At 48.0% G+C, this 17,747-nt stretch overlaps 1 protein-coding gene across 1 annotated transcript in view; it reads left to right on the top strand.

Annotated features, from left to right (window-relative positions):
* Nucleotides 1-17,747, top strand: part of LOC130213392 (E3 ubiquitin-protein ligase RNF43) — a 74,570-nt gene that overhangs the window by 56,330 nt on the left and 493 nt on the right. Inside the window, exons 3-8 of the mRNA XM_056444988.1 lie at nucleotides 14,638-14,712; nucleotides 14,854-14,988; nucleotides 15,199-15,300; nucleotides 15,383-15,553; nucleotides 15,655-15,757; nucleotides 15,958-17,466. Coding sequence (XP_056300963.1) covers nucleotides 14,638-14,712; nucleotides 14,854-14,988; nucleotides 15,199-15,300; nucleotides 15,383-15,553; nucleotides 15,655-15,757; nucleotides 15,958-17,466 — 2,095 coding nt within the window. The remainder of the gene's footprint in view (nucleotides 1-14,637; nucleotides 14,713-14,853; nucleotides 14,989-15,198; nucleotides 15,301-15,382; nucleotides 15,554-15,654; nucleotides 15,758-15,957; nucleotides 17,467-17,747) is intronic.

Here is a 17,747-nt window from a genome sequence, read left to right as displayed (position 1 = left end):
CGTTGCCAAGCTAAACATTGACTCTGAGCCGGCGGCACAGAAGCACTGCCCTCCCCACACCGTACGTAGAATGTGGAAGACGTGTTGTTTGCTTTGAGAGGTGGTGTTTTTCAGATGCTGGCTCCTTTTCTTTTCCCAGCGACCAGCGATTAGCAGTTTGTGGCTCTCCCCTTTCTCACTCTCCCCAACCCCTCACTGCCATGACACTTTGGGTTGTGTTCTGGCTCTGCAGTGTATGGGCATGCATGTTGGGTGAACACAGCCTGCCCTGATTCCACTGTCCAATTTGAGCATGTCGACAGCATCACCGCAAAACTTTTATACACAAACCGTGAGATGTCCACAGCACCGCTCACTGGGAAGTTCCTCTCCAAAATAGACGCTGTTGGAATATCACCTGTATGTGTATATGTGTGGATTTCAAAATATGCCCCTCTCAACAAGTTCCGGCTAATATTTTGTCCCGAGTCCTGTTTCCCATCGTTTCCAGTCTCACTTGTTGCATGCAGGTCCTTTCCTACTTTTTGAACCTAACATACATACATATGTGTTTAAAACAAAGTAAGATTAAACCTAAAGGTTTGTATTTCACAGTCTGTTCTGAGTTCACTTGACTTTCTCGGCTCATTAAGTACAGACGGCTGCTGTGTTCATGTCGCCCTGTGCTGTTGATGCCGGTGTCCTCATTTTACCATCTGAATGCCTTGTAATCGGCGGGAAACATGAGGTCACCAGCTGGTCGCGGTGCTAATTCACAGACGGAATCTGTAAGCGTAGGGGTGTGCGCGGCGGTACCTTAACTGTACCCAAGTGTACATTTAACACAAGCTCTGTGCAATTGTGGAAGATTAGCAAGCATAGGAACGTGCTTTTATCACTGGGTGGGTGGGGGGGAGACCTGTCAGGGCGGGCTTGGCTCCGTGAGGGGCCCGACCAATGAGAGGAATACTTCCGGTTTTACCTCCTCCATGTTTATTTGACTTGGGTTTGATGTCTGGCACCGTGGCAAAGTCGAGACAACTGTGCTGACACTGTAGGTTACTGTGAGTATCTTATCACTTAATTATCACCATCGTAACAGTCTTCAGGGTATCTTCTTTATTTGTATCTGAAATAATTGCCTCCATGAGCTGAAGCTCCAACTCTGTGTTACTGCCCTTGATTTTTAAAAACACCAATGTCCCTGTGCCCTTTGTCTTTCCCCTGCACCCCCAGTAACTCTGCAGCGCCCCCTTGGCGACGATGGAGCGTGACGGAAACTTGCCATTAGTCTATAATATGTGTGAAAGGAAAATTTAAAACAACGCTAATCGGAATTGAGGGTTAGCATCAAATATCCGTCCCTATTATGGTAGTTCTAATCCAACAAGGTAATGGCAGCGGCCTCGCATGTCGTCTTTGTATTAAAGGCGCTATGTTTGATATTGGGAGCGTAAATATAGCAGAACACTAAATGCCATGTAAAGTGTTGTGGGCATGGGAGTGGCCGCCACTCTGCACTGCTGTACGGCGGTTTACAGCTAATAACGCCGTCACGACCGACCACACGGTCAGGGAAGTGCAGCACCCGCCCTCTGCCAGCACTGTATCCATTGTTTGCACTATCACCATTGTTAGCCAGCCGCCGACATGTTACGTTCAGGTGAGAGGCAACAGAAATGCTCCCAATCTTGCATGCAAAACCTTTAAATCGGGTGGGAGGGGAGTCTCGGCAGCAGAAACATCCGGGAGTTCTTTGAGACACAGGCTGACTGAACGATTGTTGATTCATCTAAACGCCTCATAGAATTTATCTCCAAATTAATCAAACCTACGGTTTCTTTTTACGAAACGACTTTAGCGATGCTAATTATTCAAAGAAAGTTCAGTTAACTCACATTGTTCAGGTAGCCGGGGAAAGAGTTTGAATTTAAACCAGCGTAAAATATTTTAGAGTTTGCTATTGCACAAAATGACCCTTGAAATGATCAAATTATCTCAGTTATCTCATCTGATTGAAACACTGCCAGGGCTAATCAATCCAGACTTCCCTGTGTCTTTTAAAGGCAATGGTGTGTTTGTGAGTTTGCACACGCATACATAAACATGCATTAGTGCGGTACAGCTGCCCATGTGAGCGCCTGTGTGCGCAGGCCGTCTCATCCGCTCCCCGAGTGCGAGCACGCCACCCTCTCGCAGGCATGCTACCGTCATCGGAGAATGCAAAGTGTTTGCGTCTCAAGGGCTTTGTATTAGGGCGGCCCATCTCTCACTTGTCACTTCAAAGGGAGAGCGCAGGGGTCAGGGTTTCATCACGCTGTCGTCGGGAGCAGGCAGCGGGAGAGAAAATGCCGCCCTAAAAATAGAACGCCATGTCATGCTCATAAAGACAGACAGAGGCCAGATGATACCATTCTGTGCCAGACTGCTGTTATTGAAATCCCTCCTTCCCAAACACCTTCAGCTGGCTGCAGGGGGCGTGTGTGTGTGTGTGTGTGTGTGTGTGTGTGTGTGTGTGTGTGTGTGTGTGTGTGTGTGTGTGTGTGTGTGTGTGTGTGTGTGTGTGTGTGTGTGTGTGTGTGTGTGTGTGTGTGTGTGTGTGTGTGTGTGTGTGTGTGTGTGTGTGTGTGTGTGTGTGTGGTTGGGGACAATTTTTTGGGGGCGGTGACTTCGACACATGCAAAGAGAGAGAAGGTTGTGCACTTCCTTATCAGCTCAGATGTGTGGCATTGCTGGTTCATTCTTGGTTCTCATTCCCGCCTGCGGAGCTGAAGAGGTTGTTTCCACGAATGAGGGGGGGGGGCAAATGGAATCATATGATGAGTGCCTAATGGCCCTCCAGTTACAATTGTACTATATGGCTGCCTCTCTCCGATGAATGAGGCGTTCATCGTGCAGCAACTTATTATTACTGCTGTATTAGTCCTTTGATCTTCAAGCGGTTTGAACCCTGGAGTTTTTTAGAGGGGTGGCTTGTCAAAATAGCTCTGCAGATGGGATCGGGCCTGGTCTTGCCCTGGCTATGGGGAGAAGGGAGGCCTGGAGGTGTGCAGAGGCACCCGTGTGCAGGAAGTCCTGACTACAGAGGCATCCCACTGCAGTCTCACACACCTTTGACTTGATCAAAGAAACCATTAACTCATATTTGTAACTCATCTGCTGTATTTTGCTTTGGCTTGTCAGCAAGATGTGTTGCCTTATGCTCCCAGTGGAGCCAGTTAAGTTTTGTCTTCATCCCTGGGGGGCCCTTGAATGTGAAGGTGATGCCCTTGAATCCCCCCCCCCCCCCTACCCGCTCAAGAGCCACACGATAAAACACGAGATGTCGTTCTCAGCCAGGACATTCCTCTATTAATGACAAAGGCGACCGGTAAGCCCCGTGGTGAAACATGACGAGGTTGAGCAGAAGGGAGGAGAAGGCAGGAAAGGAGTCAAGAGGTGAACGGGTTGATTCAGAGGGTGGGAGGGCGAGGCCAGAGGGCGACCCGCGTCTGTTTTGTCTGTCGAGTCCTTCAAGGTCACGTCCAGCAGGTCAGAAAGAAGCAGGACTGTTGACAGGGAAATGTAGTTGCTTTGATTTGGCTCTCTCTCTCTCCTCCCTTGTTGTTGTCGCCGGTCCCTCTCTGCCGCTCACAGATCCCCCTTGTTTGCCGACCTAATTCTCTTCCCACCCTCCACTCCTCCATCGGCGCGTCTGGCACGTCCCAGTTCTCATTGTGTAGGCTGAGCCGCTGGCCCTCTTTAAGATCTGCATTAGAATGTTGTTTTTATATAGCGGCAAGCGGAGGCATGTGGAGTCTCTTTTGAACCGCTCGGCAAACAGATGGAGGTTTTCACGCTGCCTTTATGAGATTAAGAACAACATTCCTATAAAAAAAGGGGGGGGGGGCGGAGAAAAAGAAAGAAAAAAGACATCTCCCCGTGTCCCTCCACGGTCTCACTTTTCTCTTCTCTCTGTCTTCATCTCTGACTCTTTTACGATCCTTCTTCTTCTTTTGGCCCGCCTCAGGCTTGGGCAAGGGCGCGCTGCTGGTGAAGGTGAAGTGGAAAGTAGACAGGTTTGTGTTCCCGATAACTACTTCCCCAGGCGAGCACCAAGCGTCCCCCACAGTTCAGAGCGAACCGGCAAACAGGTCGTGTGAGTCCCACACTGCAGACGGAGGGAGCGAGTCCTGTTGCCGTATGAACCTGTTTCACTCTGACTCGGGGAGGTTCGTGCCAAGTACCCCCACCCCTGTGCTTTGGCTTTTAACAGTGGTTTGACAAAACAGATTCACAGGGCAAACAGTTTGTAATGCAGTGGGATACAATGAGACTATTTAGACTCTGATTTGAACGGGCTAGATGCCCTGCAGCCATCAAGCATATTCATTTATAGGATTGTTTTTGGTTTTTTTGTTTATATATACACTACCGTTCAAAAGTTTGGGGCTATCCAGAAAATGTTGTTTTTTTTCATGAAAACTCACACTTTTATTTATCAAATGAATTGCAAAAAAATAGAAAATATAGTCAAGACAATGACAAGGCTAGAAATAATGATTTTTATTTGAAATATTAATTTTGTTCTTCAAACTTAAAACTAGAATAGCCATTTACTATATTAACAATGTATAGAGTGTATTTCTGATTAATTTAAAAAACAGTTCTTTTCTTGAAAAATAAGGAAATCATTTTATTTTTTCTAAGTGATCCCAAACTTTTGAACGGTCGTGTATATATTGACCGACATCTCATGGAAAAGGTGTTTTTCGAGGACAGATAACAACAAAAAAGCAAGTCAAACTCTCCATGTGAGCTATACTTCCCCACCAACCCCTTTCTGGTGGTGTCTGAATGTTTGTCCATGCTAGCTTTGTAGCTCTTGGGATGTTGCGGTTGGTCACACCACTGAAATATTTCAATGACTATTTGATGGTTTGCTATGATTTTTCTGACAGACGTTCATTATCCCCTGATGCTTTTCTGAGGTGCACATTGGTGGTTGTGAGTCAGCAACACAACATGTGGATTTGGTGCAGACATTCGTCCCCCTCAGGATAATCACTTTGATTATTGCTGAACTCCAGCAATCTTTTTATTTATCATCTCAAAGCCACACAGGTGCACAGCCTCACAGAGCTGCATGGTCCTCGACAGATTAGTCTTGTTTTTAGTGAAATGTAGTCATACAAATGCGAGTTGAAGTGACTCTCAGCCCAAAGTTTAAATATCCAGTGAGCCTACTGAAAGAGCCTGATATCCGTTAAACGGTGATGGACCATAGCTACATGTAAGTAGTCACAGTCGTGAATGAGTGCGCGTACTTTAAGGTGCAGGGTGCAGGATTTGGTGGCATCTAGCAGTGAGATTGCAGATTGCAGCCAACTAAAAGCAATAAATGGCAAATGGCAGAAAAATATATATTTATTACTATTGTATTCCATTTTTTCCTCCTAAATGATACAGACTCTACCTTAAATACAATTTCAAGCTACTAGTTCTTTACTGAACTAGTTATTTCCATTTGTTGCTTTCTTATACTTACTCTCCACTACATTTATATAAGGATGTAGTGCACTTTTCATGTCACCATGTTCATTTGGCAGCCATAGTAATTAATCACAACGAAAAAAGCCAATCATTTATAAAACGAAGTGTCAACAATAGATTTAATGCATGTTTTTTTACTTTCTACACGAGGACATTGCTATACGATATCATATGATTTTTCAGTATTTGTGAAATCTAACACAAATACTGTCTTAGTTCTTTCTAGGTTTACCTCATGGACAGTGTGTGTGTGTGCGTGTGCATGTGTGTGTGTGCGGGTGTTTGTGTGTCGGTGTGTGTGTGTGCACTGCAGAAAGGCTTATTGCACGGCCTGTTCCAAGAATGAATTCCTGGAGGCTTACAAGAGCTGTTGAATGAGATGGAGGGCTCAGGGCAGGAATGATGGGAGGGAGGGAGAGGAGGGACGATGTAGGAGGGTTGTCAGGCTCTCGCTTACAGGCCTGATTAAATAACAGGATGCTTTATGAAAACAAGAACATTATCTGCCTCTTAAAAGGCCAGGAAAGGCCCTTTAATTGGCTTCCCTCGAGTCTCTGTGTTGCCGCCACTGAAGAGAAAGAAGAAGAGAAAACTCCGCCATGGCCCGGCCACAGACTGAGAGAAATTATGCATATACTTTCTCTCCCTCCTCTAGTTATACTCTCATCACTGCCATAGGAATGTGTCAATATACCGATACCAAGCCTACAAAACAGGGTGTTTTCTTCCACTCAAAGGAGGATTATTCTGAACAGAATCTCTTGATTGGGTGCAACACAAACAATAAAGAGATAGTGGCTCTTCAGTGGGGTCGGGCCGTTTCTCTCTAGACATTCGGAGAAGTGAGAAGAGAGTGTCAGAGGTGGGGTTTGGCGTGTTTGAGTCCACAGATCTAACTCTACCTCTTTCAATGTGTTTCCCTGGCCCGGTAACTCAGGTGTTTTACTTAATTACCTTCGCATTGAAAATGCCGGAAGGTTATGTTTTGATCGCCGTGTATTTATTTATTTATTTATTTATTTATTTATTTATTTGTATGCGTGTTATTCGCAAAACTCAAAAAGTATTGAACCGAATCGCATGAAATTTGGTGGGATGATTGTTTATTATCCGGGGACCAGTTGATTAGATTTTGGGATCGATCGGGTCAAAGGTCAAAGGTCATGAACAGGTCAAAATCTTTTGCAGAACTCAAAAAGTATTGAACCGAATCGCATGAAATTTGGTGGGATGATTGTTTATTATCCGGGGACCAGTTGATTAGATTTTGGGATTGATCGGGTCAAAGGTCAAAGGTCATGAACAGGTCAAAATCTTTCGCAGAACTCAAAAGTATTGAACCGAATCGCATGAAATTTGGTGGGATGATTGTTTATTATCCGGGGACCAGTTGATTAGATTTTGGGATCGATCGGGTCAAAGGTCAAGGTCAAAGGTCATGAACAGGTCAAAATGTTCTTGAATCGCATGAAATTTGGTGGGATGATTGGTTATTATCCGGGGACCATTTGATTAGATTTTGGGATCAATCGGGTCAAAGGTCAAGGTCAAGGTCATGGAAAGGTCAAACTCTTTTTTTACCATAGCACGATACATTTTTGTCCAATTGGCATGCAACTAATGCCAAAATGTTCATAATTCAATGCCCAATCTTGTGATATGCGAAGGTATGCACTCTACCGAGTGCCCATTCTAGTTATACTTGTTACAGTCAGCAAATCCTGTGATGGAAGTATCTTGATAGTTGAAGCTGTAATTCATTTCAGAAGCATTTTATATGCTTACACAGCTTCGGTTGTTTAGAGAGAGTGTTTAAAAAAGAAGAAGAAGATAACAAGAATGTAAACAATACAGTGTCGTTTTCACACTGGTGAGATGCAGGTCAATCTTTTTTTCCTTTTGACAGCTCCGCGCTACCTGTTTCCTTCTGTTTTCAGCCTTCGTGTTAAGCTCAGCCAACCATTTCCTGGCTCTTGCTACACATGTAGCATACAGATGTGATCTTATTCTTTTTACACTCACCAAAAAAGTGAATAAGCTTATGTCCTCAAATGTCAAACTCTTCCTTTTCATGAGTGGCACAGCATCTTCACCTCCTTGATGTGTTTACTGGCAGTTAAACCGGGCATCGGGCGGGCTGGGTTCAAGGACCGAAACGGGAGGTCAGGTGGTGGCGTGTGTGTGTGTGCAACGAGTCGAGCCTCTGGGCTCCATCGTCAGGGCTGTCACTGGCAGCCTCATCAGTCTCATCTCTCTCCCGCTGCCCGGCTCTTTGATGTTTCGGGACGTGTTTAGCAGGTGACAGTGTATCAGATGACGCCGGTCTCTCTCTTTCATCCTGCGCTTCGCCTTTCAAATGTGTGTTACGGTGTAGCCGGGCCCTGCCAAACAGAGGGGGGGGGGGGGGAAGAGGGTGGAAGAGGGTGGAAGAGGGTGGGCGGGCTGTGAGCTTTAATACTGTTTGTTCTCTCGATGACCTCTTTAACCTCCAGACCGGCAGATTGGGTTCATAACTTTTTCCAGTGTCTTTCTTGCACCGGCACAAGGAGTGTGGCCAACCCAGGTTCTGGATTCTGTGTGTGTGCGCGTGTACGTGCGTGTGCATGTGCGTGCACGCGTCAGAATGAGGAGGCGGAGTGTGTGATTCAGATCCACCCCCTCGGGCTCAATACTTTTCCTGAGAGCGTAGAATCTGCTCACCTGCCCTGACATGCCCACCCGGCCCCCCTCCCTCTCCTCTTCATACATTACTCCCCCTCCAGCAGCCCCACATCAAAGTACCCCTGTGAGTAATGGATACCCAGCAGGGCCACACCCTTCCCTCCTCAAAACCAACTCAACTGCCGCTCAGCCACTGGCAAGCACCCGGCAATCACACAGCACACACACAAACACACACACACACACACACACACATACATAGAGCAGTTATTCAAACACAATTAGAATTAAATATGGAGCTTTAAAGCAAGGTAAAAAATATTGAAAACAAAGGTGTGCATTTCAACATTACGTAGAAGCAGCAGGAATGTGTTGTCACTAACTAACTTCAACTTTCATGTCCCCTTTGTAATACTGCCCGGTGCGTTTAAAATGAAGAATCTATTAATTATCTGAAATAATTAAAGCAAAAAATCTGTACATTTTTAGTGAAACAAATTCCCTGGGCTCATGCTATGCAGCGTTTGGTTGAATTTGCCGTGCTCGCGTCTCTCCATCTATCTGTGGGATCGTCCACCACTTTGGTCCAAAGTCACCATTGGATGAATCGCCATTTAAAATTGAACGGACATTCATAGTCCCACTGAATTAGGCGATTCCCTTACTTTGCATCCAACTACCTGCAAAATATCAGCCTCAGCTGTACTTGTTGTATCTAAACTTATTTGAAGACACCATCAGCATGTTGCAGACTGTCATCGTCAACAGCCCGCCACAGAGGATTTTGACGTTTTTTGCCAGTGACAAACCAAACCGTCTCGATCTCCATAACATCCACTCAGACGCAGCGACGTCCCAGTGCGTCGGTAATGGTTCCTGTGTGCGTGGCCAGTCAGGAGAAATGACAGAGCAGGGAGTCGGCCTCAGACCTGCAGGCCGGAGCTCTGCACTCTGTCATTAGACACTTTAATGCAGCGGCACCACAGCCTGCTCCCCTCACTCCTCTCCCGCCCTTCTCTTCTCTTTTTTTTCTCTACCCCTTTCACTTCACTCCTTATTCCCACACATATTATTCCACGGTGTAATTTACCCCAGCAGTGAACGATAGTCACGCTGAGAAAAAGACACGTTAGATTGAGTTAATTGGAGTCTGGTGGCGTGTTTTTAAGATGCACTTCTCGGAGACACCGGCAGGTTTATGGTGGTGGGTTACGGAGTGTGTGGCGATGTGTAATCGACAGGAACATGAGGATGACCACGCTCACTAAGCAGCTTAGGTTGAGTGTAAAATGTCTTACTTGCTGGTTGTGTTTGCGAAAACGTCTGTCCAAGCATAGTTATAGTAAATAAAACTAAATATAAGAAATCTTTGCTTCTCAACTGAGAGAAACTATTTAATCTGATTCCAGATTAATTTTGAAAACATTTTAATCCAGTTGTTACCAGTTCTCTGTCCTGCCTTGCTTTGTATTGTTTTGCCGAAACTAATTCATTGGAAATCCCTGAAACAAGCGAAATGCCGGCTACTTCTGGAACAAGTCAAATGATTTCACTCCATTGGCATTGCAATATGGAGAAGAAAAAGATAAATGGATGGCTCATTATGAGAATAAATGACTTGTTGAAAGTTTATCTTTACTCCCCCTTTGATGCACAGATTAAAAAACAATCCGCTGTCAAAAGTCAAGTTAGAAGCTACCGGGTCACATCGGACTCTAAATATAGTTCTGTAATCATAGATGTTCAACTAATACAGCAGATGTTTCCCCATGGCGGGCCTGAATGTGTCCATGTGTGTGTGTAATATTGTCATTATTGCCCCCTCCCTTTTCTCTTCCGTTACGTTGGAACTTGGCTGCAGATGAAGGGGGATTCGCCCTCTGGCTTGATTTGGCCCCTGGCGGTGCCGTCCACACCACATTAAACCCCGTGACAAACACTGAGATGTTAACAGGCAAAGCGATCTTGTCAGGCAACAGAAAAACTTTGGCGCGCGACCCTGAAGTCAGAACACACTGTGACGCCAGACCTGGCTCCCGGACGGCACTTCGCCAGGGACGTAAACACACAGCGCTGGCTGGCCCTCCAGAGGGCCACCCAATGCTGGGGGGAGGGGCCTGTTCACTGGCTTGATCTGGTGTTTATACAAGGTACCGATTGTAAGCAGTAAGAGAAAAAGGTCTTGTGACAATGTCTACATACTTAGTAGTGCTCTTTTGTGCAGGTTTGTGATTTGTGATATTGGGCCATAAAGACAAATAAAATGTATTTAGTATTCACAATGCTAGCAGCGCGGGTGTGTAGATCGCAATCAATCCATCTATCATTCATGGTCCCCAGACCGGACATGGTCCCCCTGGCTTTGCATCGAGGCGACAAAAAAGCAATTTGTTTACATAATATGAAAATCAAATGTTAGCATGCTAATATGTCGAACTAAACACACCGTAAACACAACGTCCAGCATGATAGAATTTACATTGAAATCAACTTCAACAATAAGCAAAAAAAGAAATTACGTACAAATGATGGGGAAAAAATCAAGGATACATTTTTTTTAATGCTGTTGATTCTGTTAACAGTGTTTTACATTAAAAAGAGAAGATGGTCGCAACCGCAAACAAGTCAAAATGTGACAGTTGAGAGGGATACAGCTTCACTAAAGCCTTGAATGCTTTGCGCTCCGTCTTAAAATGTCATTGTCAGTGGCACTCTGAAGTTGCAGTTTGATGTCCATTTATTTCCTTTTTTGAAAGAAATGATAAATTACATTTATTTCTTAGAGTTAGTAGAGTTCCTGCAACGTAAGTATACTTTGATAATTAGTATGGTGTACGTGTTGCATGAAATATGGACGACGGAGTGTATTTTCTTGTTTCCAGGAAGGTTGTATGTTCAAATTCTACTTGTAGCAACTGTAAGATACAGATACACAAACGTGAAGAAGGTCTGTGCTGAGTGCGTTCCTTCACCTGTACCTGTGTGACCTCCCAGGGCCTCCTTCTGGCTCTGTGCCCTCCAGGTGTGTTTAATGTATCGCAGCTCTCCCCGCCGCTCTCCACCGGCCTCGTCTGGAGTATTTACACTCTGCGAGACGTCCCCCGCCCTCTGTCGAAATCCAATCAGCGCCAACAGCAGACTCCTGGCCACAGCATTATTGTTTGTTAGTTCTTCCAGTGATGGCGTCCTCGGCTGTATGCCCCTGCGGAGAGCAGCCATTTCCGATGTCGCAACTGTTAGTGTTTACTCAAATGCCAAAGAGCGTTGAATCCACGCTGGTGTCAAGTTGCACCTTCACGAGGATGGTTGTTTACCCAACCACAGCGATGTCTGTTACGTTGTGACCGTAACAAAACCCTGATGGAGATGTTGAAACCCTCCTTTTGAACTTGCCTTGTTTGCGTCAGAGCTTTCCCCTGCACCATTAAAGGCTAAATATATCCTCCAATAGTCATGTAACGAGATCTCTTCCGGGGTCCGTAGCGCCACAGTGGAGTGTGGCCTGGCGAGCACACTGTGGGCTCACTGCTGCTAATGCTGTGATATAATACCACCACAGCAGCAGCCATTTGACAAATATGTTATGATATGTTCTTTGACGATAGGAAACTATTTGAAACTGCTTGCGTCTCCCTGTGTGCGTGTGTGTGTGTGTTGGACCACAAGATCACCACGATTACAGGACGTATGGACTTAAAGTGCCGCATCGGGGAACTTTTGAACCCCAGGTAAAGCTTCCCCACATGTCACAGATCTAGCATTTTTATTTTCTTCTCTCTTTTTTTCCCTCCTATGGACCGCACCCCATTTAAGCCCATGCACGTACTGCAATTACTGCTCTGATGAAACAGGGGAAAGGCTGTGGAACCACAGCTGGAAACCAGATCAAAGGGGATATGTTAATTTTTTATTTGACCTCCCTCTGACCGTAAATACTACGGCCACCAGCGTTTCTGTGGGACAATGTTGTTAACTCTCGACTGCGGGCTGCGTTGTGTGCAAACGCACGCACACACACACACACACACAGATGGCCATTTAGCTGCTTTCCAAGTCATGATCTGCAATGTCCTTTGAGGTGTAGGAGGGGTTCACTTCTGACATTCTGTGTAAACCAAGGAAGTTTCGCTGTGTGTGTGTGTCTGTGTGTGTGTGTAACTCAGTGAGGCTTCTCCTCCTCATTATGTGTTGGCAGACGCTTGAGAGCATGTGATGAGGTATTGATGAAAAGGCTGTAATTTTGTTTTCTCACTGGCTTCTTGTGATGCTCCAGAAAGTCTTTCTAGGGTGTGTGTGTGGGGGGGGGGGGGGGGGGGCTACACACAGAGCGGGTTTGACACAAGGGTCAAACCGGCCCCTGTCATGGAGGAGCTGGGCGATAGCAGTGGGGGCCACACACACAATGTAGGGCTCTATCGCCATGTTCGCGCCGCGATCTCATTGGCAGAGTATCTTTTGTAAACCAGACCTCCAGACGGGGACAGACAGAATTTGCACATGATGCACAATTCCTGGTGCCGTCAGTGGCCGCAGTCCATTCTTTGTGAGTTCGCCCCTCAGTCTTCGTCAGGCGGTACGACCATAGCTTGTGGAGGCTAACGCTAGCTAATGGCTATGTTACTGAGACTACTGAACCAGTCCGCTGAACACCTGTGGCATTGTTTCGATAGGATTCACCGTACACCATCGCTCAACCTGTGGCCGCAGTGTCTGTCATGAAGCCACGGGTTCATTCTCACCGCTCTCATGGCATCAGTTGAGGCCACAGCAGGCCGCTGATTTGAGTCACAGAAGAATCAAACAACGTGACAACAGGCTGAACGTGCTCTTCTGGCCTGATCCATGTGTACTCTCTCTTTATTTAAAGTTTAGTTTCAAAACGACACGCTGTAAAATGGCATGATGAATGAATGCTCTCCGAGTCGAGTTTGAATAAGCAGCGTCGGGACATTTGATTCAGTATGACGCGCGCTCTTTTCATTCGGTCTAATAGTCCTGCACTATTTCATCCGGCTTCACTCTCCAACTTTAGAAAAGGTCCAGTCGAGCGGCAGATTGGCACAGTGGCCTTCAGATTCCTGCTTTACTGCTTTTTCGGGTCAGTGGTTAGCAGGTCCGTCTTTCAATCAGAGGACCGGCGTTCGATCCCGGCTCACGGCCCTAGTCCATGTATTCTTGAGCATGACACTTAACCCTGAATCGCTCCCTGTACTGTGTATAATGGGGCTCAGTGCATGGCTGCCACCTAGTGACGGCTTGAGGCAGTGAATGGTCTGCTGTATTCACATGGACGGTCTGCTGCACGGATGACTGAATATGTACTTTCTCGCCATTATCCTCATCATATAGATGTTGGCAACAACAAGGGCTGCTCAGGGCTGGCCCTGTGTGCAGGCTCCCGCTCTGTGTCTGCCTGCTCCTGCCCAACTACTGCACCGACCACCAAAACTGACACAGCTAGCAGACATGACACAAGTTGCAGATGACACACACTTGATAGGATGACCTCACCAGGAGACCGAGACCCCACGTGGTGCAGAGCCTACTGACCAGACCACCAACAACAGCAAACCCAACAAGACAAGAACACCAAGAAGACCAATGAGATCGGTTGTGACTTTGGAAGAGCACCCACCACTGACCATCAACGGTGCGGACATTGAGCAGGTGCAAATCAAATTCAGCACCAAGTGATGAGAGTGACCACGTCTAGAACTACACTACAACAGCATCGCTGGCAAAAGCAAGCCTCTTTCTCCTGGAGAGGGAAAGGGCAGGCCCCATCCATCCATCCATACTTGCTGCCTGCTCCCACGGAGGAGCATCCTGATAGGACCTGCAACTGCTGGTGGGGAGCTGGGAGCTGCACACCACAGCAGCAGCCCTGCAGCAGCGCGCCAAGCAGCTGGAAGGGAAGCTGTGCCTCTCCCCTCCCCCCCCCATCCTACAGCACAACACCCCTGGCACCACTGCCGCCCTCAACTCACCTTGTGTGGACCCCACCCACCTCGGTCTCTCTTCGGCCTCCTGCCCTCTGAGGAGATGAGCCTCCCGGGCCACACCACCAGGCTGTCCCAACAGCAGTCTCCCCACCAGGCTGTCATGAAGAAACTCCCCATCCTCCTCCCCGTCCTCCTCCTTTCAGATTATCTCTGCTGCTAGCACAATTTATGTTGTCTATATGTTTCTATGTTTTTACATTTTTTTGCACTTTATGTTTATGTTGTCTATATGTTTTATATTGTCTATTTGTTTTTTTTTTTTTTTTTATTTTCTATGTTGTCTATATGTTATATTTTTCACTTTGTTGGACAGAGAAGAAAACGCAATTCGATCTTCTGTGTGTTGTTTTACATAAAAAAATTGACAAATAAAACTGACTTTGACTTTGACTTTGACTTTGATAAGAATCCCCTGAATTTGTTAAGTGTTTGACTGTCGCCGCTCCCGTGTCATCTCCTTCAGGCCCGCATGGCGTTGGACAAAGGGGCTCAGGCTGTTATCTTTGATGTCAGTGATGACGCCAACGCTGCGGCTGAGGTGAGTGCACGGACACAGCTGCGGCTGCATCCATCTCTGAAAATATGCAAAACAGAGGATGCTCACAGAAATGTAACACTTGTGTTTCTGTGTCTTTCTCTCCCTGCTTTTGTTTCTTGGACAACACGCGAACACACGCAGCTGCGAGAAACGGACTCCCTTCCACGTCCAGTCGTGCTGGTGGAGGCGGAGGATGCTGAGGAGTTGATGGGTCTGGTCAACAAGAACGAAGAGGCCAAAGTTCGTATCGAGATCATGGTGGAACAGCCCAGATGGGTAAGCACCGAAACCTGGACACACACCTCTCTCTCTCTCTGTCCTTTAAATTGTCTGGAAGTAGAAGAACCCCGGAAAGGAAGTCTTGAGAATGGCCCATCACGCTAGCTGAGAAAGTGTTGATTTGGACTGGATGTTCCTTTAAGTTAAAGACATCTGTGAAATAATCTGAACATATTGCTCTCTGTCCATCTTCTTTTCCCTTTTCAGCCACATTATGATGTGGGTATCCTGCTCACCATCGTCCTCGCTATTCTGACCATCGTCCTCATCTTCGCTTTCCGCTACAAGTGCAAGTCCAACAGGACCTGGGTGAGTGACCCACAACTCAGTTGGAGATTTTTGGTTTCACTTTTTCAAAATGTTTCCTAACCCTCGCTTCTTGTGCGTGCAGGACTCTGTCCATCAGCAGACCATGCAGGCCATCAGTCGACTGGAGACCACGACCTACAGCTCCCAGGGCTGCTCGGGCTCCCAGCGCCACCGAGCGGCCTGGGGGTCAGCCAGCAGCTCCAACTCCAGCCCCGTCTGTGCCATCTGCCTGGAGGACTTCCAGGATGGGCAGGTAAGAAGAGAGAGAGAGAGAGAGAGAGAGAGATGTATCTGTAGATTTAGCCATGCCTTGTCAGCTGTTTATCATCACATCTTTCTCCCTTTCATCCAAAGCATTTGAGGATCATCTCCTGTGCCCATGAGTTCCACAAAGATTGCGTCGACCCCTGGCTGCTTCAACACCGCACCTGTCCCCTCTGCATGCACAACATCATGGGTGAGGAAAAGCATATCTCCAGTCAAATATTGGTAAAAAAGACAAAATTGAGGCCATCCGGAGACAATGCTGCACACAGAAGAATACAAAATAATCCATATCTCTGAATTCTTAACCCCTTTTTTCGTCTGCTTTGACGAGTGCTTATTAAATGGAAGCTGCAGTATTTTGTGTGTTCTGACTGCTGCTGTGCTTCACAGGGACGGAGCGGCAGCACCAGAGGAACAGGCTCCAGCCGAGTCCAGAGCAGAGCCAGGGTTTCTTGCACCCTCAGCCTTACAGCAGCCCGCGCAACCACCCCTTCCCCCAGCATGCCATCCCCTTCTCCATGAGGCCCCACTATCCTCGGGGACCCTCTGGACATTATCCCTCGCTCAGCCACTACGCTGGCCCTTCCGCCGTGGATCCCCAAACACTACATTTCCTCGCCAGCAGGCCGCTTGCGTCGGGCTGTGGGTACCACCTTCCTGCAGAGGGTCCCGGGAGGGCCCACAGGATCGGAGGTAACTGCAGGACGTCCACGCACCACTACACCCCCCGCCGGTCCTGCCAAAACTATCGCTCGTCCTGTCCGGCCCAGCGCAGTTTGTCCAGCTCACGGCTGCACCACGTCGTCTCCGTCGCGCCACAGGTCTGCGTGGCGCCGGCCCACGGCAGGCAGGACAACGCCAGCTGCTCCGACGGCAGCTACCACACGGAGCGCAGCGGATACTTGGCCGACGGGCCTGCGAGTGACTCCAGCTCGGGACCCTGCCACGGCTCCTCCAGCGACTCCGTTCTCAACTGTACCGACGTGTCCCTGCAGGGGGTTTATGGCAGCTGGTCCACCTTCCGTAGCTCTCTGAGCAGTGACTACGATCCGTTTGTGTATTACGGGCCGGGTTCTGGGCGCGCCCCCCGCAGGAGCAGCCTGGAGGCATGCGCCCAGGCCCGGCCCAGGTCTCTGGATTCTGTGGTGAACAAAACGGGTTGCCCCGAAGAGCAGCTGCAGACTGTGTTCAGTCACATCCACTACCACCGCCACAGACACCACCACTACGAGGAGGGGGAGCTCAGCCAGGGCCCGAGCAGAGGCTCGGACGAGGAGCAGGGGGCGGCGGCTGCTGCTGCTGCTGCTGCTGCTGCTGCTGCTGCTGCACCTGCCACTCTTGTCCTTGAAAGAGACTCGCCTGTCTGCCCTCCTAAGCACAGCCAGTGCCCAAAGTCAGAGCCCACAGATGGGCCCAGCCCTGGGACAGAGTGCCAGGACCATGACCCCAGCAGCCCTACAGTACCTCCTGTCAGGGTACAGCTTCAACCCCACTGCTGCCACCAGGGACACGGACACCCTCCCGCTCCTCTCGGGCGAGTGGGTGGCTGTGTGCGTGATGGCCCCTCTGTTCGCTTCCACCAGAGCCTCGACCTGCAGGATGAGCGTAGCATCCACATCCACTATGGTCAGGGCCCAGGCTTCTGCTGCTCGCCTCCTGATTTGCACCCTGCCTTGCTCCCCGTGCCTCTCATTCTGGACTCTGGAGGTATGGAGGACTGGCCTTGCTATGCCGGGGCCCATGTTGTGTGGCAAAAGCGGGTGCAGCAGGCCCACTCAGAGCCTCAGCTCTTGGGGCCGGGGACCTCTACGGACAGACCACCCTGCAGGTTCCACCACAGCCCTGCTGACCACAACACAGACATTTGTTTGTACTGCCAAACATTGCACCACAATCAGGGTGGGTGTCTCAATTGTTTATAACATGACCGGCCCTTTAGACCGACAGGATCATTTGGGGTTATTATTTTCATAGTTTAGGCCATCAATGTTATCTATTGGTTGTGTGTTGTCCTCGGCAAAATAATTGGTAAGTTGTTGGAAAACAAGAGACGCGAGCAGTCGGATGATCTGACCGGTAAACAACCTGAAATGTCCCTCATAAAAAGCTGCTGGTAGATACGGCAAGTACAGAAGGTCAAAAAGATACTCAGTATGTGTTGGATGTTCACAATGAACAGT

This window comes from Pseudoliparis swirei, chromosome 3 (assembly GCF_029220125.1).
Source record: "Pseudoliparis swirei isolate HS2019 ecotype Mariana Trench chromosome 3, NWPU_hadal_v1, whole genome shotgun sequence".
Taxonomy (NCBI): domain Eukaryota; kingdom Metazoa; phylum Chordata; class Actinopteri; order Perciformes; family Liparidae; genus Pseudoliparis; species Pseudoliparis swirei.
Note: the sequence above shows the minus strand (reverse complement) of the source record. Positions and strands in the feature narration are given on the sequence as shown.